This window comes from Leguminivora glycinivorella, chromosome 17, assembly GCF_023078275.1.
Source record: "Leguminivora glycinivorella isolate SPB_JAAS2020 chromosome 17, LegGlyc_1.1, whole genome shotgun sequence".
Classification (NCBI taxonomy): domain Eukaryota; kingdom Metazoa; phylum Arthropoda; class Insecta; order Lepidoptera; family Tortricidae; genus Leguminivora; species Leguminivora glycinivorella.
In genome coordinates, this window is record NC_062987.1 from 13,617,191 (window position 1) to 13,640,235 (window position 23,045).

General features: G+C 38.6%; 4 protein-coding genes across 7 annotated transcripts in view; 3 read left to right on the forward strand and 1 right to left on the reverse strand.

Annotated features, from left to right (window-relative positions):
- Window positions 1-1,503: 1,503 nt before the first annotated feature.
- Window positions 1,504-2,760, forward strand: LOC125235219 (prohibitin-2). Its single transcript, XM_048141698.1, has one exon. The coding sequence runs from the start codon at window positions 1,612-1,614 to the stop codon at window positions 2,509-2,511; it is 900 nt and encodes a 299-aa protein (XP_047997655.1). The 5' UTR covers window positions 1,504-1,611; the 3' UTR covers window positions 2,512-2,760.
- Window positions 2,761-3,282: 522 nt separating this feature from the next.
- Window positions 3,283-3,747, reverse strand: LOC125235220. The gene has a single exon (XM_048141699.1). The coding sequence runs from the start codon at window positions 3,655-3,657 to the stop codon at window positions 3,346-3,348; it is 312 nt and encodes a 103-aa protein (XP_047997656.1). The 5' UTR covers window positions 3,658-3,747; the 3' UTR covers window positions 3,283-3,345.
- Window positions 3,748-4,495: 748 nt separating this feature from the next.
- Window positions 4,496-23,045, forward strand: part of LOC125235154 (transcriptional regulator ATRX homolog) — a 41,408-nt gene continuing 22,858 nt past the window's right edge. For 2 of the 4 annotated variants that reach the window (XM_048141603.1, XM_048141604.1), the window contains exons 1-12: window positions 6,550-8,046; window positions 8,555-8,628; window positions 12,427-12,593; window positions 13,047-13,168; window positions 13,586-13,620; window positions 13,771-13,953; window positions 15,690-15,795; window positions 16,423-16,515; window positions 17,081-17,221; window positions 18,647-18,763; window positions 20,443-20,609; window positions 21,053-21,216. In XM_048141603.1, the coding sequence (XP_047997560.1) occupies window positions 6,550-8,046; window positions 8,555-8,628; window positions 12,427-12,593; window positions 13,047-13,168; window positions 13,586-13,620; window positions 13,771-13,953; window positions 15,690-15,795; window positions 16,423-16,515; window positions 17,081-17,221; window positions 18,647-18,763; window positions 20,443-20,609; window positions 21,053-21,216 (2,866 nt within the window). Of the gene's footprint in view, window positions 4,684-6,549; window positions 8,047-8,554; window positions 8,629-12,426; window positions 12,594-13,046; window positions 13,169-13,585; window positions 13,621-13,770; window positions 13,954-15,689; window positions 15,796-16,422; window positions 16,516-17,080; window positions 17,222-18,646; window positions 18,764-20,442; window positions 20,610-21,052; window positions 21,217-23,045 lie in introns of those variants that run through there. The other 2 variants (XM_048141605.1, XM_048141606.1) reach the window with 2 other exon arrangements.
- Window positions 5,207-6,432, forward strand: LOC125235155 (dentin sialophosphoprotein-like). The gene has a single exon (XM_048141607.1). The coding sequence runs from the start codon at window positions 5,393-5,395 to the stop codon at window positions 6,413-6,415; it is 1,023 nt and encodes a 340-aa protein (XP_047997564.1). The 5' UTR covers window positions 5,207-5,392; the 3' UTR covers window positions 6,416-6,432.

Sequence of the window (23,045 nt, forward strand, 5' to 3'; positions counted from 1 at the left end):
TAACATAATCCAACATTTGAAAGTATTTATCACCAGAAGCCCAAACGAAGGCGGTTTTTTTTTTCATAATTTTTTTTTTTAAATGTGTAGACGTGATATCATGATAAGAAAATATGATTTTGGCCACTTCCAGGCTGCGAAACAGCGCCATCTAGTTTTAAGCCTTATGATGGATCCGCTTTATTGAAAACACTTTGTTTAAAAGACACACTTTAAGTTTATTTAAATACATTTTTACAGAAAGAATTACACAGAGAATTTTGGATCGTGCTTACGCCGAAGATTATAGACTGACGGGTTCTTTTCTTTCTCTTGATCATTTTTCTTAAATTAAATTCCAAAATCAAATATGAAAAAATTTATAGACAAGAATCCGTCACACTCCCAAGCGGGAAAGAACCGGAAGGTATTCCCTTCATCTTCACGCTATTTTGCACGGTTAAGCTAGGAACATACTACGCGGACGTCCGTCGTCGATCGACCGCGGACGGGGATCTGGAAAATGAATATACACCCGTGCAAACTATCGGTCGACGGACGTGGACGTGGCCTTGAGTGCATGGACGTCCGATCGAAATCTGGCTCGCTGGATGTTTTGGTGACCGTGCACACTGATCGGTCGCGGTCGCGGTCGATTTACGACGGACGTCCGCGTAGTATGTTCCTAGCTTAAAGCTAGGAACATACGAGTACTACTGCGACCGATCAGTGTGCACGGAACAAAACATCCAGCGAGCCAGATTTCGATCGGACGTCCATGCGCTCAAGGCCGCGTAGTATGTTCCTAGCTGAAACATACTACAAAACACACTGAAACATACTGAAACATACTGAAACATACTGAAAGCTAGGAACATACTACGCGGACGTCCGTCGTAAAACGATTTATTGTCTAGATCCGCGTCCGCGTTCGCGCGACGGCGGACGTCCGCGTAATATGTTCCTAGCTTCACTCAAGCTAGGAACACACTACGCGGACGTCCGTCGTAAAACGACCGCGACCGCGACCGAACAGTGTGCACGGAACAAAACATCCAGAGAGCCAGATTTCGATCGGACGTCCGTGCCCTCAAGGCCACGTCCGCGTCCGTCGACCGATAGTTTGCACGGTTATGTGTATTTCCATTGTCCAGATTACCGTCCGCGGTCGATTCACGACGATTCCTAGCTTGAAGCTAGGAACACACTACGCGGACGTCCGTCGTGAATCGACCGCGGACGGTAATCTGGACAATGAAATTACACATAACCGTGCAAACTATCGATCGACGGACGTGGACGTGGCCTTGAGCGCATGGACGTCCGTTCGAAATCTGGCTCGCTGGATGTTTTGTTCCGTGCACACTGTTCGGTCGCGGTCGCGGTCGTTTTACGACGGACGTCCGCGTAGTATGTTCCTAGCTTCACTGGTCCGTATCGTATTTGTTGCAACGTGTATAGAACTCTTTATGGGGGATTAATTTTCCACCTACTGGCAACCCTATCAATTCTTTCTTGTCTATGCGTATTGCACAATTTGTCTCGTTCTTTACCTTATTACAGGTTATGTTCAGTTGAGTTTTTGATTTTGCAAAAAATTTGATAATAGTGTAATTTTGCCACAATTTTATAATGGCGCAGAGTAAGCTCAACGACATGGCGGGCAAATTTGCGAAAGGTGGACCTCCCGGTCTGGGCATCGGCTTGAAAGTTATGGCTGTCGTCGGTGCGGCGGCCTATGGTGTCTCACAATCGTTGTTTACCGTGGAGGGTGGCCACCGTGCAATCATGTTCAACAGGATTGGAGGTATCCAACAGCACGTCATGACTGAAGGCATGCACTTCCGCATCCCTTGGTTCCAGTACCCGATCATCTATGATATCAGGTCGCGACCCCGCAAGATATCTTCCCCCACCGGCTCCAAAGACTTGCAAATGGTGAACATTTCGTTGAGAGTACTCTCGCGCCCCGACTCGAACAGTCTCCCGACCATGTACAGACAGCTAGGAACCGATTATGATGAGAAAGTCTTGCCTTCTATCTGCAACGAGGTACTCAAGTCTGTGGTAGCAAAATTTAACGCGTCGCAACTAATTACACAGCGTCAACAGGTCTCATTGCTCATCAGGAGAGAGCTTGTAGAGCGCGCGTCGGATTTTAACATCATTCTAGATGATGTCTCTGTGACTGAGCTGAGTTTCGGCAAGGAGTATACTGCTGCCGTTGAGGCCAAACAAGTGGCACAACAAGAAGCTCAGCGAGCTGCTTTCGTAGTGGAAAGAGCTAAGCAGGAGCGCCAGCAAAAGATTGTCCAAGCTGAAGGTGAAGCTGAAGCGGCTGAGATGTTGGGTAAAGCTATGGGCATGAACCCTGGATACTTGAAGTTGCGCAAAATCAGAGCTGCTCAGAGCATTTCTAGAATGATTGCTCAATCACAGAACAGAGTCTTCCTTCCTGGCAATAGCTTGATGATTAACCTGCAGGACCCTACCTTTGATGACCTCTCAGAGAAGCTGACGAAGAAGAAGTAACATATGGATCCGGTGGAGTGCGCTGAAGCTCTGGAGGCTGCGCCACCTCTCACCGATGTTGAAGCTGCTGTACTGATCAGTGGTGCTGCTTCAGTTGCTGTATAGTGCAATAACTTCCTAATTTGAGCATTTCTAAGTCGAAGGTTTACAATTTAAATGGAATTCAAAAATGTTGCATTTTATGTTAATTAGTTGTAGGACTATAGTATGTATGAGAATCAAAGAAAACAATACACTATCTTACAAACATATTGATTTTTTATTTAACCCAAATTTTCCTTAAAGTACATTATTACAATCTGAGAAAAAATCTAATTTGATTAATATACTAGTATTGAACATATATTTTCTGTCAATTCTATCTACATGCTATAAGGATAAGGAGATGCAATATAAAACACAATGTGACAAAACCATAAGTAAAAATGTGCCTAAGGGGCACTTGCACCACCCACTTAGCTCAAGTTTAGTGTCGACTGTAAAATTCCATATATAATGGTGGGTTAACCCTCCATTTTTGGTGGCGCAAGTAACCCTAAGTCAACATACAGTGGTATACTATTTCATTTGTTAACTATGAAACTACCGCTAAGTTAGATTTAGTGTGATCATTGATCAGGTTTTTATGATTGTGTTTGTTCAATATATCAAATGTTTAGAAGCCTGGCTACCTATTCATTTGTGGCTCTTGCTTCTTGACTCATGTTGGGACAGAGGGATGAGGATGACTGATTGGAGTGATAGGTATTACTGTAAAAAAAAACAAACGAATTATCTAAAACAATAATTTATTAACAGGAAACTAGAAATTTTACATATCACGGTTGCGGGGTTTCACTTTCTGAGAGCAGACGGTTGCGGGCAGCGGTACTTCGACATTTCGATTTCAGCCTCGAAGTAGCTCATGTTGTTGTACAAGTAGTATTCGGGAACCTTGTATGGCCCCGACTTTTTAGGGTCCACTCCAGGTCCTACTGGTTGAGATGCTGGAGCAATACAGTTTTGGCTGAGGCCAGGAACATTTTCGTTTACTTTGCCAGCTGATGCCGATGCTGGGGACTGCGAGGAACCTTGACCAGACCCTTCGCTGAAATATCTAGGAATAAATCTGAACGCGTTACTGTTTCTTGCGGTTCTGGCAAACATTGTTAAAAACTGCGCCCAATTTATATTATACAATCAGTCAAATCGTCACGAAAAAATAACCAATGATTCCAAAGAATAGTCAAAGAGAATATTCACATTCAGAGACAAACTTCACTGGCACATAGGCTTGTGTCGTTCACGAACTATGAACTATTAGGAATAAAATCCCATCAATGACCGAAATGAACTGAATCTTTCCGTGGTCTGAGAATCGGTCTTTGCTCATTTAGTTCAGTATAGGATCGGCGAGCGCGAGCGGTTTGGATCGAGAACGAATGTGTGACTGCGCCGACCGAGAGCGAGAGCTACTTAGCAGAGCAACAAAAAAAAGTCAAGTTTTCATATTAAACTTCGGTTACTTACAACCTTTCGGCCCGGAATGTTACTATCTATGGACTATTCGTATAATTTTGACACTATTCGGTCCCATTCGTTCTGATCTTTCCGACCGCAGTGATCGCTGGTCTGGCTGAACTAAATGAGCAAAAGACCTAAAAGAGCGAACTAGTTCATGGGAGCGATTGAACGAGATCGGAGCGCTCCGATCAACGAACGAAACGGCACAAGCCTACTGGCACATTGTTTTTTTTTATATTTTGTAATATCGCTTGCCATAAGCAAAAAAAAATTGTATTTTCGTTTTCTACTAATCTTTTCCAATGTCAGTGTCTCATTGTGCTCTTAAACTAGAATATAACTACTGACATTAGTTCAAAATAAAATCCCGAGATATTAACATATATTATTCACTCCGCGGGAAAAATAATCGGATCGTTACCAAATAATATAGCTAGCTTTACAAATGTTCGTCTATGCACTGCGTGCGTCTATGGTGCTTTTTCACGACTGTTTTGTAGTTATCTACCTTTGCTTATTTCGCCGATTATCGAGTCTCGGAGTATTATATGTGCATGATTTAAAGCATAATCCATAACTGTTACGTGTAATAATGTGCTACTATCAAAGTTAAGTCTTTATTCTTATAAGGAATTCCCTAAAGAGCTAGTTCAGCCATTTACATGAAAGGTGAGTACAAAAAACGATACCATAAGATTTTTTTTATTTTGAAGTGGAGCATTAGTTTCCTCATTGTTAACGTAGCAAAATTGTATGTAGTTATAAATCATATTAATATACTTGATAGTTTCTGTTAACCGACTATGAGAATTGATGCATACATGATAGTTACTGTATATAATAGTCATTTGTATATGTCTATTTGCCGCTATTTTGTATCTATATTTATGTATAGATAGTATAATCCTACCAAATTGAGATGGTCGAGCAGCAGGTGGAAACTGCGTTCCGTTTCAAGTAATCTTATGTAATATTGAATTTCAGAACGTACTTCCACAATATCTTTCAATACGTGTATAATGAACATACGATAAAAGATGGCTGCCTTACACGCAAAATTAAAATATAAAGTGCTGTAATTTCTGCCGCGCGATTCCTGTGTTGTTTTATATTGCTATATCTAATATATCCATTAGTAAGTGGTCAAACTATTAGTATCCGAAACAGTGATTTCGAGCAGATTTTTTTACTCTATGGTTTTTTATTTTCTTTCGAATTTAGTAGCATTATAATTCTTCTGCGTTGCGTTTTCGCCTGTACATAAGTAGTGAATTCGGATCGGAATTATTGATGAACTCTTTATCCGTAATTCATCAAATACTTACAAGTTTCCTATATTTAGTACTAAGTAATTCGTGTGTGTAGAACGCGTAACAAAATGGCAGAAGAAGTACCTGTAAGCGATGTTCTTTGTGATGCCATGGAATATTTGTGCAAGCTCGGATCGAATTTGAGAACGCGCTCTCAAAACCTTAAGGATAAGAGAATTAGCAAAGACAAGTTGCGAAATTCCCACGCGGTGCGTAAAGCGGCGTCTAAGGTGTTATTAATATGCGAATTATCACGAAAATCGCTGGAGAATGTCGAAAACGGCGTTAAAAGGGTGTTGACGCTTGTAGACGCCTCGCGGTGCTCGCCGGTGACAGTTGGCGCCAAAGATGAAAACTACTCAAGGAATAAGAAAAATTACTTCTACTTTGAACACGATTCTTGTAGGTTAAGAATTTCTGAGAAAATATTATTAGGGCATTATACGTCGGTCAAAGTTCATGCTAAAAGTATGCCCGAGTCTATGATGGATAAGTATCCTGTGTATTACAACTGTCGTCTATATAGAAAACGACAAGAATCTTTAAAAGACAGTGGTAATGTCACTCAAAAAACTAATAAAAGCGAGGATAATTCCTCTAAATCTGAGAGGGTTGAGGAAAGTGACAAATCAGATTCAGATGTGTCATCTAGTGACAAAAACATTAAGGATAAGACTAAAAATAAGAAGAAACAAAGTAAAGGCATTTTAAGTTCAGACGACAGTGATAATAGTACCAAAGAAAAGGAAGCAGATGGTAAAGGCAAGAATAAGCAGAAATGCAGGTCCTTCGAAAATAAGACAAAGGAATCTGATGATGAAACAAGTACAGCTATTCACAGTGATGGCAGCTTTGAAGATAAAAATGGAGAGAATAAAAGCAGTGAAAAAGAAAGCAATGATAGCCAGAAAGAAACTGCAAGCCCCTCAGCTAAAGCAAAAAATAAAGCTAAAAGCCCTGAAAGAGATGTAAGTAGTCTTGTAGACACAAATAAGCAAGTGATTAATGAGGAAAAGTCAAACAAAAATGAAAATAATCCAATTATTTCAAGTGATGAAGAAGACATATGCAAAAAGTCTAAAAAAATATAAAAAGTGTTGTGTCTGACAGTAGTCAAGAAGATTCAAGTGAAGTTAAAAAGCTACAAAACAAGAAAATAAAACAAGATGACACTAATGTTGTTAATGATGATGAGAAGTCTAAAACCATTGAAAAATTAGATTCAATGTCTAAGAGTCCTCGCAAATCTTCAATAAGTGATAGTGAAGAAAAGAAGACAAATACTGAAAAATCAAGAAAGTCAAAATCAGTCCGATTTATTGACAGTGACTCTGAACAAAGTAGTGAAAATATAAATGAAAATGAGAGGAAAAAAATTAAACTTGATAAGGAAAGTCTTGATAAAAAAAATAAGACTGATGAATCTGAAATTGTTAATTTAATTGAAGATTCACCAATGAAACCAAAAGAGAATTTGAAAAGGAAGGAGAGCAAAGAAGATAGAAAAAGTGACAATGTAACTGGAAATGAAAGCATGAAAAGAAAGCTTGACAAGGAAAGTCATAAAACTGATGCATCTGAAATAGTTAATTTAATTGAAGATTCGCCAATAAAACCAAAAGAGAATTTGAAAAGCAAGGAGAGCAAAGAAGATAGTGATTCTTCTACTCAAGATAAAAAACCTATGATCAAGTTAGTTAGTCTTAATAAGTTACTCAAGCCTGATGTACTACAAAAAGAAATCTATGATGTGGATACTAAAGTTCCCACAGTTACAAAGACATACAAGAATCGTAAAGAAAAAAATAAAACTCAAGATGATGAAAAGAAGAAAGCAATTAGTGCCTTCAAACCCAAAAAGTTTGATGTTGTCATTACTAGGCTACCAAAATTTACAGATGTATTTTTATGTCAACATGGGTTGAAGAAAATTACACAGAATGGATGTGAGATTTATACCTTGTCACCTAAAAAGAATGATAAAAAAAAATTAAGCCTGAAGACAAGAAAGAGTCATTCCAGGTCAGAAAGTAAAGAAAAATCATGTGAAACTGTTGATCCAGGGGATAAGAACAAATTGGATGAAGGAATTGAGGCGAGCAAAAATGCATTACTTAATTCTGATTCTGATGATATAGATACCAATAAGAAATTTAAACCCACTAGAAGGAAATCTATGGTTAAACTATCAGACTCTGAAAATGACGATGTTAATGGCAAAAATTCAAGATCTAAGTCACCAAGTGAAGGGAACCAAACTAAAAATGGTAAAATTGATAGTGAATGTAAAGAAGAATTAGCTAAAAACAGCGAACCAGAAAACATTGTATCTCTAGATCCTGTAGACACTCCAAAGACACCTGAAAGAAAAAAAGAAGAGACAGAGAAAACTACACCACAGTCCAAGCGAAAAATTATCATGGAGTCAATGCATGCAAAAAAAATGTTATTGACCTATTCCTCAAGTTCTGATACTGATGATGAGCAGCTCAAAAGTGCATTAAAAGATATTAAAAACTCCCTTTTGAAGGGTTCCAGTTCTGATGACGAACTAGATGTAAAAAAGATAGTTCAAATGAATAGGAGAAAGTTAGTTACTCCTTCAGATTCTGATGACAGCTTAAACATAAAGAAAAAAAACAGAGAAAAAGAGAAAGAAGATAGCAGTATTAGCCAAGTGGATGGAACCAATGATGAATTGTCTAATTCAAGTTGTAGCCAGGTTAGGAAATAGATAACTTTTTCATTAATACTTTGTCTATTTTCAATTTGAAATGTACATAAACATTCCTCTGTCCCAAGTTTACTTAAGTTTATTGTACCAGTACAATTGTTTCTGTTTATTGCACATTTATCTAGTTTAGGAGTTCTTTGTTTGTACAACTTAGGAAATAAGAATAATTTGTTTATGTGAACATAAGTTCCAGTATGACATTTAAGAATTAAAGTCTGTTAAGTAATAGCAGTGTTTTCTTTGAGTGAAAATCAGCAAATATTATGAATATTCTACAAACCAGGAAAAAACGAAAAACAGATCATTGACTTTCACAAGTCAAAAAACCCAGATGGGCTCAATATTTTTTTTATTATTTTGCTTTAAATTTATTTATAAAAAGTTTATTTTGTATATATTTATGTTCAATATTTTTTTTTACGCATAGGCAAAACTAGCATTGCATGACTTACTAAAAAACAAAAACAAGAGACTTAAAAACAACTAAAATTTCCAGATGGGCCGCTCTAAAACAAAACCTGCCAGTAGCAGCTCTGAGAATATGGACTCTGTTGACTCAGAAATTAATAGGTAAATATCAAAAAACACTGACTGAAAAAGGTCCTAAGTGTTACTTTTTGACAGTCTTCAAGGATAAGTATTGCTATGTAATAATCATTAAAATGGAAATGGGACAGTCACATATCACATAAAATGGGGCTCATCCTTAGTTTTGCTTAAAAAGGTGAAATAATGCCTGCCTATAGTTTTCATTCTTGAGGTAAGCTGGTCGGTAAGGTAGGTTATTAGTGTTATTACATTGTGTTGGGTTCAAGGTTTTGTTTGTGTTTTGTTTTCTGTTTAATGGCTCTGGGTATAGTAATTTTTAAAGCATGTCATATTCATACACAGTGTTTTTTTCATACAAAGTCCATATTTTAACATAAGGAAATAGATACTTACCTAACTTACACGAAATAAAAACTACATTTTTCAATCTCAAATGTATAATTATATTCTGTTAAACCTATAAATTATTCCATGGTTACTAATAAACATCATCTCTAGGTTTGTTTTGTTTTCGATGTTAGGCCTCCCTGTCTCGACAATTTGATCTAAATAATCAGAAGTTACGATTACCTGTAAGGCAGCTTATAATGTTGGTCGGCCATCTCAGTGTCAACAAATTTAGACACTAAGTGGATATGATTCCATCGTTTCTCGTCTTGCAGTGAGTAGCGTCGCCTTGCTAAAACATTGGAGTCACGTGACAAATTAGGTATCTATTTAATGTGCTTAAGGGCCTTATGATATTGTATTTTGTACAAATCAAATAAATAATTAAATTTTAACTTACATCTCTTAACTCACGCACTATACGCTCCAATTTTGTTAAGCCGTTAATTACTACATGTATAACCGCTACCACACACAACTCATGACAAAAAAAAAGTTGAAATTATTGTGACGTTGCAACTTTCGTAGGTAGGTATTACTAGGTATTTCTTTCGCAAAGAATTCGACTTTCAAACTGCCCATTTCTCGAAGCTACTAGTAAGATAAGGACCTAAAGAACAAAGATATTTACTATTTAAGAATATTTGGCCACCTACTGTTCTTTCAATCCATTCTAGACTCTTGTCTAATATGACAGTTTAAAAACAGACTTTTCACTTTGAGCTTTGAGAAATGGGCCTGTGGCAAGTAATGGACTAATGGTTGTAATGCTTAGTGAAACGGTAGGTATCTTTGGCACCAACCTCATTGTTTCAAGGAAACTTAGATAATACTTAATGTAAGCAACGGTGAAAATGGACAGTGGTTGCTGACTATGAATAATTCCTACATATAACATAACATTACCAACTATACCTGGCCACAAGGGTCGCTGAACATAGGAAGGCGTGGCGCGAGCTCGTGAAGGCCCTTTCCATCTCTGGGATGCCTTAAGACTACAACACACACACCAACTACCTAATAGATTCTGCACTCGATGGTATGTTCATTGTTAGTTTCGAAACCTTGGAATGGAAGGCGTGAAGGGCCTCTCCCGTATGCTGCTACGGAGGCTTGAGTATCTTCGCGCACCACAAATACCACAATGTGGACGGTCTTTTATCTGTTGTCATTCACATGCGACATGGCAATTTGGTGGCTTTCTGCACATTAATTTCTTGGAATTTCGGAAAAGCCCGTACACCGTGCGAATTCGCAGCTTCTGACGACGGCTTCCGATGATGGTGCGTTTATATTCATACCAAGCCGTAATGCGGAACATAAGTACCCTGCGGTTCATACGCACCGTTTTTTCTTCTGATACGGCAAATTGTGGGATTTAAAGAGGATAGATTCTACAGTAGGTAACAACGTTCGAAATCGCAGGATTGAATATCATTCTATAATGTAAAATACCCTATAATGGACGGCAATACCATTATGGGCAAAAAAACAGAAATCTTTAAAAATAACTATCTAAACTTAGTTTCTAAAAACTGATGGCAATGTACCATAAACTAGAGTCATAGAGCTGTTTAATTTTGAAGTTTCATTTAATTCGCTTATTTCTGAAGGATTTGGCGGCAAGATAAAAGTCATCAGTTCAAGACGAATTCTTAGTAATGTTGCTAAGAGAGTTGAGTTCATGAATAAAGTGATAAAAAAATAATACTTGTTGTAAACTTAAATGAATTTACTTATTGCATTAACCATGAGATAAGGTATAAAACATACTAGTTTGTTTCTCTAAAAATATAAAGAAATACTTAGTGTTATTTTGCTAGTGTCCATTAATGGAGCCGAAAAACTGCGTCCTTCCTATGATGGACAAGGAACAACTTACGAAACCAAAATTTGCAAAAAACTCCTATGTTAAAATAACCCAAACTAATTTTATTTGGGGTGTATAAAATAAACTCATTGAGTATCAGTTGGCTTTAAAAGTAAAATTTTTGACCTATTTCACTGTCCATAATGGGGGATCCATTACTGGAGAACTGCCGTCCATGATTGGAGAAAAAACACCTAGTTTTAATTTGTTAACTATGAAGAAACCAGTAGGAGTATCTATTCTGCAATGCGCTTGAAATGTAAAAGAAGGATAAGACATTCAAGTTTTAACATGCTTAGCGGTAGAATGTTGACACGTATCAGTGAAATATCAAAAATAGGCAAAATTTTATCTTAAACTGTCCATGATTGGGTCCGTTACCTTAGTACCTGTTAGTATGGTAAAGGCCTAAAAGACAAGAATATTTTTAAGCATTTGAGACTTCAATTGGATAAGATTTCCAGTTGGTTGCCGTCACTAAGATTCAGTAAATTACTCCCGAGCGGCTAACAGTTCTCGACCTCTATAATAGGTCAACCAAAATGTACGTTGTTGAAGGTATCTATAATATTTGCAATGAAGTTAACGGAAAATGAGTGTTGAGTAACTGGACACTCGGTCACTTACTTTTCTGTCAAACCTAATAGGTAATTTCTCTTAAAGCTCTAAGTAATTTTTTTTTTAACTTAAAAGCTTACCCAACCTTTTTTGTCTTAATTAGAAGCGTAAATAGATTTAGGGTTGATACATGTATGTATAAGTGTAAGGCTTGAGTACAGTGAGTACACGCTCTGAGCGTGCCGCGTGCATGTCAAACAATTGAAGTTCATACAAGTGTCCCAAATCGACGCTGCATAAGTATATTGTACGCACGCTCGCCGCCCGCCCCGTTGTACGATAATAAGATGGATAAGTAGAGAGCGGATTCCAAGTAGCGATTTAAATATGAATATGGATATGACTGGCATAATTTATTTTTTTTCTACACACAAAAAAAATGTATCGGAACATAAAAGTAAACCCTTTTTGGATGCTTTTGTGCATATTGGGCAACAATTATGATGATAATAAATAAATAAATGTTTGTTAATTTTTGTAAATATAGTTTATTTATTTAAGTTCTTTAATATTTCTTCTACACATTGCACGCTATAAACTTTTATTAAGACAAAAAATAGAAAAATGAAAATAATTCGCTTCCACAATGCTTACAGAAGTTGTGTAAAATAAACGATTGAAAAAAAATACAAACATTTTTTAAATTATTATCATTATAATTTTTGCCCAATACCTACTTATCTTATTCACAGAAAAACCCAAAAAGTGTATTAAAACTTTTATGTACCGATACATTTTTTTTTGAAAAAATAAAATAAAAATAAAAAATTATTTCTTGCCGTGTAGTCATATGCTTGTATGAGTGAAATATGACAGGTCGACTGTTCGTGTTTTTGACAGGCGGTAATTTAAAATCGGCACTTCAGCGGGGAGCGGGAATTCGCGATAGTACTCTTTATTATACCTGGATAAGAGTCCTTAGTCCTTAAAAGCATATTTTCCAGATTGTCAAACCTCAAGACGCTGAACCGCCGTCGGCGGAAATCTGTCGAGAAGTCGACTAGAACCACCCGAAGAATGCCGAAGGCGCCGCCGATCAAGGACGAAATGCTCGCCCCTGTCAGCTCGGGGTCCGGCTCTGAGAGCGAACCGGAGGCGGTGGACACGGAAGGTAGGGTTTCCAAGTCTCATGCTTTTGAACCACTGATGGCGTTCAGCTGACAGGTTGACTGCCGCCAATCAAAGCCGAGTCCCTGCTAGCTGTGGCCCTGAGAGTGAATACGAGATGGCAGAGACGACCGCCGCTTGCATCTCGAAGTAGTCTGTAAGAACCGATATTCAACTACAATAATAACATCATGTGTTTAACACAACACACACTTGAAAACTTGTGGAATCTCCTGCGATTTAAATAGCTGCTCCTTCGTTACATTCTGCAGAGTGTTGCCATTCTTCCCGCAGAGGTGCTTTCCATGACCATTCGATTATTGCCACTAAATAGTTGATACCTTTTGATAAATCTCCCTCTTGAACATACTGAGATGATGATGATGAAATTGCTGTGTGCTATCGATAGCGACAGTTTTTTTTCTCTAAGCATAATGATTCTTGGAAATGTTTTCAGAGCTGCCCCCAATCTCGGTGCCAAAGCTGAACGGGGACAGCATCAACCACATCGCTAAAGAGGACCTCCTGGCTCAGAGTGACCCGTCCAGCTCCGAAAATGAAAAAGCTAATGGTTCTGAGGTAGGTATGCCAATCTTTTATTACGGTTTGGAAACGTCGTAATATCTGCCGAAGTGTGAATGACCCTTATTTATTTATCGTATGACAAATAACTAGACTGCAACTGTGAGCTCAGAAGACATAACGGTTGCCAGGTTATATCAGTGGTTGATTCTTATTGGCGAACCGTGGTGCAACTCGACACCCAATGTCCCTCATGAATAGGTGTTTCAATCCAGAGACTAGATTGAGAATTTCTTCGAAATATTTAAAATGTTTTCGAGCAAGAGATATTTACCTTAGATGTCTTCATCTTCTTCTTCTCACCATATTCGTCCACTGCTGAACATATGATTTTTTCATGGATTTCCATTCCGTTCTATATGCGGCGGCTCGTCAAATGGTACCAAATACATTTTTTTTACTTTTTTTTCGCAGGAAGACAAAAAAGACTCTGATAGCGACGAAGACACGTAAGTTTCCATATAAATATTAAATTAGTATACTTAAGCATGTGTGTAAAAATGTCATTTGAACACTTTAAATCCAAAACTTTAATGGGATATAACATTTGTGTCTGTGTTTATTAAACGCTTAGAAAATATACGCCGTTTTTATTACAGTGTGAAGTCCACAAGACGCAAGGCGAACGCCATAGCGTCTGATTCCGAAGCCGAAGCGCGGAAAGCGGACAAAATGAGCGACTTTGAGGACTCTGAGGATGATAGCAGCGAGCCCAGGAAAAAGAGCAAGAGAAAGAAGAAGGTTTCTGACAGTGATGGATCCGTCTCATCTACGGACGGAGGGTAAGTGTCTCATAATGCCTAGAGATCCTACGCACACTGCAACTCTCCTAACGGCCCAGCCACGACATTGGTCAAAACGCGACAGCGGTGAGCGGCGGCCATACGTGCAAATGAAAAGTCCCATCGCTGTGTCTCGCTCCAATGTATGACCGCCACTCACCGCTGTCGCGCTTAGACCAATGTCGTGGCTGAGCAATTCCCGAAAAGTTTGTACATTTCGATCACGTTTCCGATTTTGATAAAATTGGTAGACTGATACAGTCCATGATGCTGAGCAAGATCCTACCCTAGGTTGTTTGTATGAAACCTTCCTTTTTTGTTACCAGATTTCTATACTTTTTCGGTAACAAAAAAGGAAAGTTTCATACAAACAACCTAGGACATTTTGGGAAACCTAGTGGATCTTGCTCAGCATCATCGACTTATCAGCCTACCAATTTTTATCAAAATCGGAGACATGATCCAAATGTACAAACTTTTCGGGAATTGCTGGGCTGAGCCGTAAGGCTCAAGGTCCTACCCACTTATTCAGCTATAAAAAAGAATAACCCCCTTATTCATAAACGTACACTAAAGTTATCAAGCCGATAAAGTTCGTTTGTCCCTTTCTATCACATCAGTACGTCGGAAAGGGACAAACGAACTTTATCGGATTGATAAGTTTAGTGAATGTTTATGATTAACGGGGTAAGTATACATACATTACATACGACATAGTTCCAGACATTCTGGTATTTAATTGCGACTTGGGGTAAAGTTACTTCTGAAAAATACAGACGAATTGAGAACCACCTTCCTTTGAGATATTTGAGGCAGCGGTTAAAAAGCATTGATCTATACCTATACTGAGAGAAATTTGCATTGTGAATTTAACAAGTTGGACTTGTTGCGGTTTATCCGTTTGAATCAGCCAAACGTATGTTTAAAACAATATGTGTCAGGCTGTTTTTATAAAATCGACTTGTTGATTCAAATATATTGTCGATTCAAATGACAAGTAGCTTGTTGTTTGAATCAAAGAGCACGTAGGCGCTATTTTAACCAAAAAACTTGTTGAACGAACATGAAAACTGGTTGTAAATCCTTTTGCAAAGATTCGCCAAAAAATATAATGAAAAAACTTTTTTTTTTATACTACGTCGGTGGCAAACAAGTATACGATCCGCCTGATGTAAAGCGGTCACCGTAACCTATGGACGCCTGCAACTCAAACAGTGTCACATGCGCGTTGTCACCCCATTAGAAACCTGTACACTCCCTTTTGCTGTGTTAAGTACACAGCAAAAAGGAGTGCACAAGTTCCAAGGAGGGTTCGTGTTGCCGACGACTCAAAGGACAATAGACGGAACAAGTTAGTTCCGTAAGTCCTCCCGTCATCAGCACACCGCACCCTCGTTGAGCTCTGGCAGCCTTACTCACCGGCAGGAACACAACACTATGAGTAGGGTCTAGTGCTATTTGGCTGCGGTCTTCTGTAAGGCGGAGGTACTTCCCCAGTTGGGCTCTGCTCTAGATTCGAGCGAGATGATATCCGCTGTGCTGTGCCCTACCACACAAAGCGGAATATCATTCGCTATGCCCTACCTCCTACTAAATGTAACTCCTCCTGCGCCTATACAGGGGGTTGTCATGAAGTACTAAAGCCGTACGATTTGGTTGAGAAAGAAGGACGGAGTTATATAACGGGTAAAGAACTTTTGCCATGACGATACTGATGTTTTATTTTTAATTTACAGTAAAAAGAAGCGTCGTCGCATCAAACAAGTGAATGATAGCGATGGCTCCGGTTCTGACACGGAAAATGAAGGCAAGAACAAACATGGCAGAAAGAATATTCGTAAGGTAAGACTCAATGCTTGAACAACTGCAGAGGCGAAACGACAGTTATATTCCACTGAAGAAAATGTCCCGTATATTCTTATTTTTATTACAACTTGTTTTCGGCGCTCAGAGCTAATGATTGTACATACTTTTTACAAGCTTTTATTCAACTTATGCCTTAAAGTTTAAATCACACCAATACGTCGGAAAGGGACAAACGAGTTTTATCAGCTTGATAACTTTTAACGTTTGGGTTTGGGTCAAAACATAGAAGCTTAATTTGACCCACTTCCCGTTTTCCGATTGAGCTGAAATTTTGCACACAAGTAAATCACGCGACAATGCAATATTATGGTATAATGGAGCTGATCTGATGATGGAGCAGAAAGTGGTCATAGGAACTCTGTTATGAACGTCGTATCTCCATCGAGTAAGGGGTTTTTAGAAACGTCTCGAAAGCAGTAGATGACTGTTGAAAGAAAGGTACAGTCAACAATAAAAGCTTGTGCCAAAAATGAAAGTTTTTGTAAAATTCTTGTTAAAATTTGCTTTAACACGTTAATGGAGACTTTAACTTAGTTTTAAAATGGGAACAGTTTATATTTCTAAGGTGTTTAAATACAATAATATTTCTCATTTGTGAAACAGGTGATGAGCAAGGACCAACTAGAAGAGGCTACCAAAAAAGCAGCACGACAGGAAAAGGAGAGGATCGCTCGTATTGCCGAACGCCAGAAATTGGTAAGTGTGCTTACATTTTTGAGTCTTTTTTAGTCATGAATTCCTACGTTTACTACGTTTATTTGCAATCATCGGGGTGCGAAGCCAAAATACCAATGATTTGAGACAACAATGATTTTGAAGACTAACGCCAAGAGAGAGAGAGAGAGAGAGAGATAACTTACGATAAGCTACAGATTTTCGACGGACTGCGTCCTGCGTCCATTTAAATGATACCCATCAGTTCTTCTAAATTTTGAACGGTTTAGCACATTTATACATACAACTCTAAAAGGAAAGTAAAGCCAATTTAGCTTTGGCTTTCTTACGTAGTAATGCTTATTGTAGTGCACTATCGCCCGACCCTGGGCCCCACGGAAGACCAGCGCTGTGGCACCATCTGTGCCAGAGCATATGCTGAGTGGTGTCCTTTTGCAACCACTATACAAAACCTTATATATCTTAATGCTGTGATCCTGTACTGCTTAGTATAAGTATCTTCTTGGTTGCGATAAATGTATTTTCTTTCTTTGTAAAGTTATTTTGATATTTTGTTGATATTCATTGTCCACTAAATTTGTTGTAGTACAACAACCTGGAATTCGACGAGTCTGGTAAACCTGACGAGGTGGTGCTAGACAAGGTAGTGTTGGACTTCAATCCCGAAACCAAGGAGCCTATCATCGAAGTAGACCGCGGGCTCGTGAAGAAACTCAAGCCGCATCAGGTTTGTACTAAAATTTTGAAAAAACCCCCGACCGCGACATAGTAAACCGATTTTCATGAAACATGGTTCACAGTGTTCTTAGGAACGTTCACAGTGTTCCTAACTCAGCTTTCAAACAAAAAAAAAACTAAATCGAAATCGGTTCATCCGTTCGGGAGCTACGATGCCACAGACAGACACACACACAGACAGACAGACAGACATACACACAGACAGACACGTCAAACTTATAACACCCCGTCGTTTTTGCGTCGGAGGTTAAAAAACGGCGCGGATCTTATTTCAATAGCATAGTACTGGAACGTTCATCCTACAACCGCGCGGTGTATTCCGTGTATTTGTATTCCGTGTGTTGCGGAATTTCATCACGACTATTTTTTTCATACTAAACTGTCACCGCATGCATGAGAATAATCATATCTACCTTTTCAGGCTTCAATTCGTAATAACAGTTGTATAATATGTAAAGATCGTTATCAGCGTGCTGTATTGGTGGCAGAGTATGGTTGGCAAAAAAACAAATACACAAGTATTTGAAACAATAATATCTGGGCGACCGAGCTTCGCTCGGTTCTATTTTAATATATCACGTCTTTAGATAAAAAAAAACTCTTATAAATACAAAAACAAAAAAAAAAAAAAGACAAAAAACAAAAACTTAATTTCTGGCCGGGATTCGAAACCCTGACACCTACGATCTATCTGCGTACATTAGACCGACCTCGTGCGACTGAGCTAAGCGGAATCGATGCGCGCGCGGCGAAATTAAGGACCATATTTTACGTTTACAAATGCGAAAGAAAAACTCATGAAAACTCGAAAATTCGCGTTTTCCGGGATCTAAGGCTACGCTAGATCGATTTTTCACCCCCGAAAACCCCCACAAAACAAATTTCAGCGAAATCGTTAGAGCGGTTTCCGAGATCGTCGGTATATATAAATAAATATATAAATAAATGAATAAATAAATATACAAGAATTGCTCGTTTAATAGTATAAGATATACTTAACTAATTATGAAATATTATATACATATTTATAATTACTTATCTGAATTACATTGAATAAACAACTAAACTTTGTTCAACAGATTTGGCTTCGTGCACTACTTTTGACTTGAACTACTTGAATAACATTCTAGATAGTCGTATCTACATAGAGTGCTTTTGATTATTTGGATTAAAATAATATATACTTCGCGTAATGTATTTTTATGACATAATTAATGTCATTTGACGTATATTGTTGACGTATATTGTTTTAAAAATATATAGTTGGCCGGAAAAGGCTTTGTACCGTAGAGGCGTAATCCTAAGAAGGTAAGTATTTATTTTGTAGTTATTTGTTTTTTTTGCCAACCGTACCATTTGCCACGAAAAGTGCACCTTGATAACGATCTTTAATAATATGTTTTTTTTTTGACAGGCTAACGGAATAAAGTTCATGTGGAACGCGTGCTTCGAAAGCGTGAAACGCATCAAGAAAGACCGCGGGTCCGGATGCATCCTCGCTCATTGCATGGGTCTCGGCAAAACTCTACAGGTTAGTTATACACTTTCCATCACAGTAAATGTGCCATTGCACGCAGGCAAAACGGGAGTTATAGAAGAATCTTTCTCTCTAGGGAGTTATGAAATTAGTAGTACTTATTTAAAAAATATATATCGTTTTTCATGTTTTTCTATATTTCAAGTGTGATGAAAACATTGTGCGTAATTCGGGGCGTAAGAACATTGCAAAGTCGAGTTTTTGAATCGTATCAACAAGCCGTCGTGATTTTACTTACTCTAGTAAGCAATTTTCAACTTCCGCGCCACGTTTCTCAATGTACTAATATAAGGTTAGGTTATGTTGAAAAGAAAAAAAAAGTGCTGTAGTAGGTTCAGTGGTGTTGATAACAAGTTGACGTTGAAATCTGCTATAGATAATGGGCAACTATGACCAGCTTGGCCAGTACAGCAAATTAATAAATGTTTGACATGTAAACACTATCAGGGGCGGCTCACTCCGCGATTCTATCGCCGCGCAACAAGTACATACTGGCGGCCGCGAACTATTATATATTCTGTGACACTATGTAACAGACTAAGGGCCTGTTGCATCAAACCGTCTGTCACAAAGCGTTCGTTAAATTTTATTGTATGGGAAATTCCATAGATGTCTGCTGCATGACGATGATGTGTCTATCAAATATGGTTGATGCAACTGGCCCTTAATATCTGGATATCCAGTGGATATTATCCACAGAACTGTAGGATAGCTCTAGTGAGATAGTGGTAATAGGCGCGATTCTTATCATCTACGCCTAAGGGACATATCGCAACGCATTGGATCGTAGACACTGACACCGTAAAAATCTACGTGCTGACTATATGATTATTTATTTTTTTAATCAAATCAAAAAGCAACACAGCATTACAGTTTACACCATGGCACTGTGAAACTACAAAATACAAAACAAGACTTATAAAAAAAACTACAAAAAATAAACATTAGATTTGGACGACGACGTAACAGCGTGGCTCCGTTGCGTCGTCTGACTCGGCGTAGGATTCGGCAGGTTGCCCCGGAACCGCCGAAATACCACACCCAAGTGAAGTGCACGTAATGGCGCGACTGCAGCTGTTGCACCCTCAGCGTGTAGCCAGTCTTCCGGCGAACGTACTCCACCACCTCATCAGCCCCGGCGGAGTAATGAATAGAATAGAATAGAATATTTATTTGTATTAATTGTACATCGTCACATTCATCTTTCATACACTATTTACAATTAGGTAAAATAATCATAAGTATTTCAAAATCACAATAAAATCATTACATTAAATTATAAAAATTAATAATTAATTAATTAAATAACATAAATTAATAATCAAAGTTCAACTTAATTTGTTAATAATAATTCTCTCATCCAAGGTTTATTTTGACACATTACTCATCGAGAAACTCTCTCACAGAGTAGTATGCTTTATTTGTGCAATACGTTTTGAGTTCATGAGTGAAGCGTCGTTCAGTACAGCCTTTTATTACATCAGGTAATTATTAAATGTTTTGGCACCTATTACCCTTACTGACTTCCCTGACTTCTGAAGTCTATGCGAGGGTACCAACAGCGCAGGTCTTCTCCTAGCCGAGTGGGATTTGCTTATAGGAAATGCAAGACATGAGTAGTTTATGACATATCCTTTTGATTGCTCGATGCTAATTTCTTTATTTCTCCACAGGTGGTGTCCCTAACCCACACACTGCTCACGCACAGCAAGCTAACAGGCGTAAAGCGGGTACTAGTTGTGTGCCCACTGTCTACAGTGCTGAACTGGGTCAACGAGTTCAACATGTGGCTCAAACACGCCGAGACTGACACCGAAGTTGATGTATTCGAGTTGTCCAGGTAAGAGCCGTTTTTGTGTTATCTTTAACTACCTGAACTACTTGCCTCCTGAATTTCGACAAATATTGTGGGGAAGAAACCGGAAATATTTGAAGAAATTGTTCTGGATTCATTATTTACAATTTTAAATGTCAATTTTCTAAAAACCCTTGTAGAGAGAGGGAGGGGGAGGGGGAGGGGAGAGAGGGGGGGCGCGAAGGGAGGGATAGAGAGAAAGAGAGAGAGAGATTATTGTTCTACACCCTTAAATATAAGTGCGTTTTTACATTATCCGGTCCGATATTGGATGTCGGGCCGATATCCCATACATTACAGGCGCCATCTTGGATTTTTTCTATTGAAACCCTTCCGACATCCGATGTCGGATCGGATAATGTTTTCACATGCACACATCCACAACGGACTAAAGATTCCTAATCTGATCGATGCATATTTTGTTCCAGACACAAGCAGAACTCAGAACGCTCCTGGCAACTGCAGCAATGGGTGGAATGCGGCGGCGTTTGCGTGCTCGGCTACGAGATGTTCCGCAACCTCTCCGCCGACAACAACAAGAAGTTCAAGAAGAAGATGCTCAAGACCTTCCAGGAGGCTCTCGTCGATCCTGGTAAGTCCAAAGACTTAAGTGTAATCCATACTAATATTATAAATGGGAAAGTATTTATGTGTTTGTCGAACTGGAACGACGAATTGACCTCATGTTTTAGGTGGAGATAATTGAAGGGATGGAGAGTGACATAGGCTACTTTTTGTCTCTTTCTAACGCGAGCGAAGCCGCGGGCAAAAGCTAGTATCATAGAATATCGTTTATTTCAGTATAAAAACACAGTTATACAATGCATACAAAGTGAAAAATAGGCTTATAACTAACAGTGTAAATATACTGAAAAAGATGAACACTCAGCATAATGCCCAGTCCTACTGAAGTTAGTATACGACGCTGGTCTTCTGTGATCCTGTAAGGCACGCTTATATTGGACGCAGAGGGCGGGTGCATGTCAAACAATTGAAGCACAGAAGTTTTAGTGTCCTGAGTCCACGCTTCATAGCGAGCCTGCCACGCTATACGCGTCGCTGACGAGCGTCCACTAGACCTGAGGCCAGGCACTGGTCCCACCGGGAGCTAGTAAGCTATGAGCTATCGCCTATAAAAACGAAAAAAAGATAAGCACTCCCGTGCAAATAAAAGAGACACGGCGATGTTTATAGTTACTCGCCCAGCGGTGAGCTATCAAAATGGCCGTGTCTCTTTTATTTGCACGGTAGTGCTTATCCTTTGTTCGTTTTTATAGCCGATAGCTCATAGCTTACTAGCTCGCGGTGGAACCAGTGCCTTCCACTAAAAATGTGATCACTTGAAAGGCCCGGTCACCACTTTGAGGGGCGGCAGCAAAAAGGTAGACCGCTGTCTCTCGCTTTCAATACAAAACAAATGAAAGCAAATGAACTTTGTGTGTTCGGTTATGAGATGTTCCGCAGCGGAGCTCAAGACTTTTTAGGAGGCCCTCGTCGATCTTGGTAAAACTAAAGTCCAGACTAAAGACGGGGGTCACTGAACACACGATATCAGTGGCCAGAAACTGTAACCTGAACTTATTTGAAGACATTTGTAGCAAGCATGAGCTTTGACCACTTAGACCATAAAAACTTAGCTGAAGTTAAAATATACTTTTGTGATTTTTTTCATATAAAATATGGTTCAAAAGTTAGAAACTTTTTCGCCCTTTACAATTATTTTTGAAAATATTAAATTATCAAAAAACGATCTTAGTAACGCTTCTTATTCATTTTTAAATACCTCAACAATATAACAAGACGACATAAAATATCAGCCCCCACTTTACATGTAGGGGGGGTACCCATCGATCTAAACTACCTAGATGCACCATCACGGCTTAGAATGTGTCCGCAGCAAATTGTGCTTGAAAATGTTCTAAGCACAATTGGGCGGTCAGTAGCGCTTCATCCGCCGTGTCGGCAACATGCCTAAGTGCTCCGTAAAAAAGTGCAAAAATAACACCTTATATACGTTGAAAAAGGATGACGTATCGTATTTCCGGTAAGTAATTGTTAATAATTTTATAATGTTATGCATTTGTGGTCAAAATGGCTTCCTAACTTACAAAAAACATTTATTTTCTAGAATAATTAAAGTAAATTCCTTGATTTGGTCTTACGCAGTTTGTCTCTTTCTCTCGCGCTATACTAGTAATGAGCGGACGGCGACAAAAGATGGATGAAGTGGAACATAGTTAAAAATGGAATGATGGAGTCGCTAATTTATATTTTTTGTAAAAGAAGCCTATTTCATATTAATAATGTATGTATTTATTTATTATTATGGACCAATAAGTCTGAAATAAATGATTTCAATTCAATAATATTAATACATATCTTATAAATTACTTTAATTATAAAAAGAAACAACCCGGGAAT

Coding starts and splice junctions, on each gene's coding strand:
- LOC125235219 (XM_048141698.1), top strand. CDS start 1,612: ATGGCGCAGAGTAAGCTCAACGACATGGCGGGCAAATTTGCGAAAGGT.
- LOC125235220 (XM_048141699.1), bottom strand. CDS start 3,657: ATGTTTGCCAGAACCGCAAGAAACAGTAACGCGTTCAGATTTATTCCT.
- LOC125235155 (XM_048141607.1), top strand. CDS start 5,393: ATGGCAGAAGAAGTACCTGTAAGCGATGTTCTTTGTGATGCCATGGAA.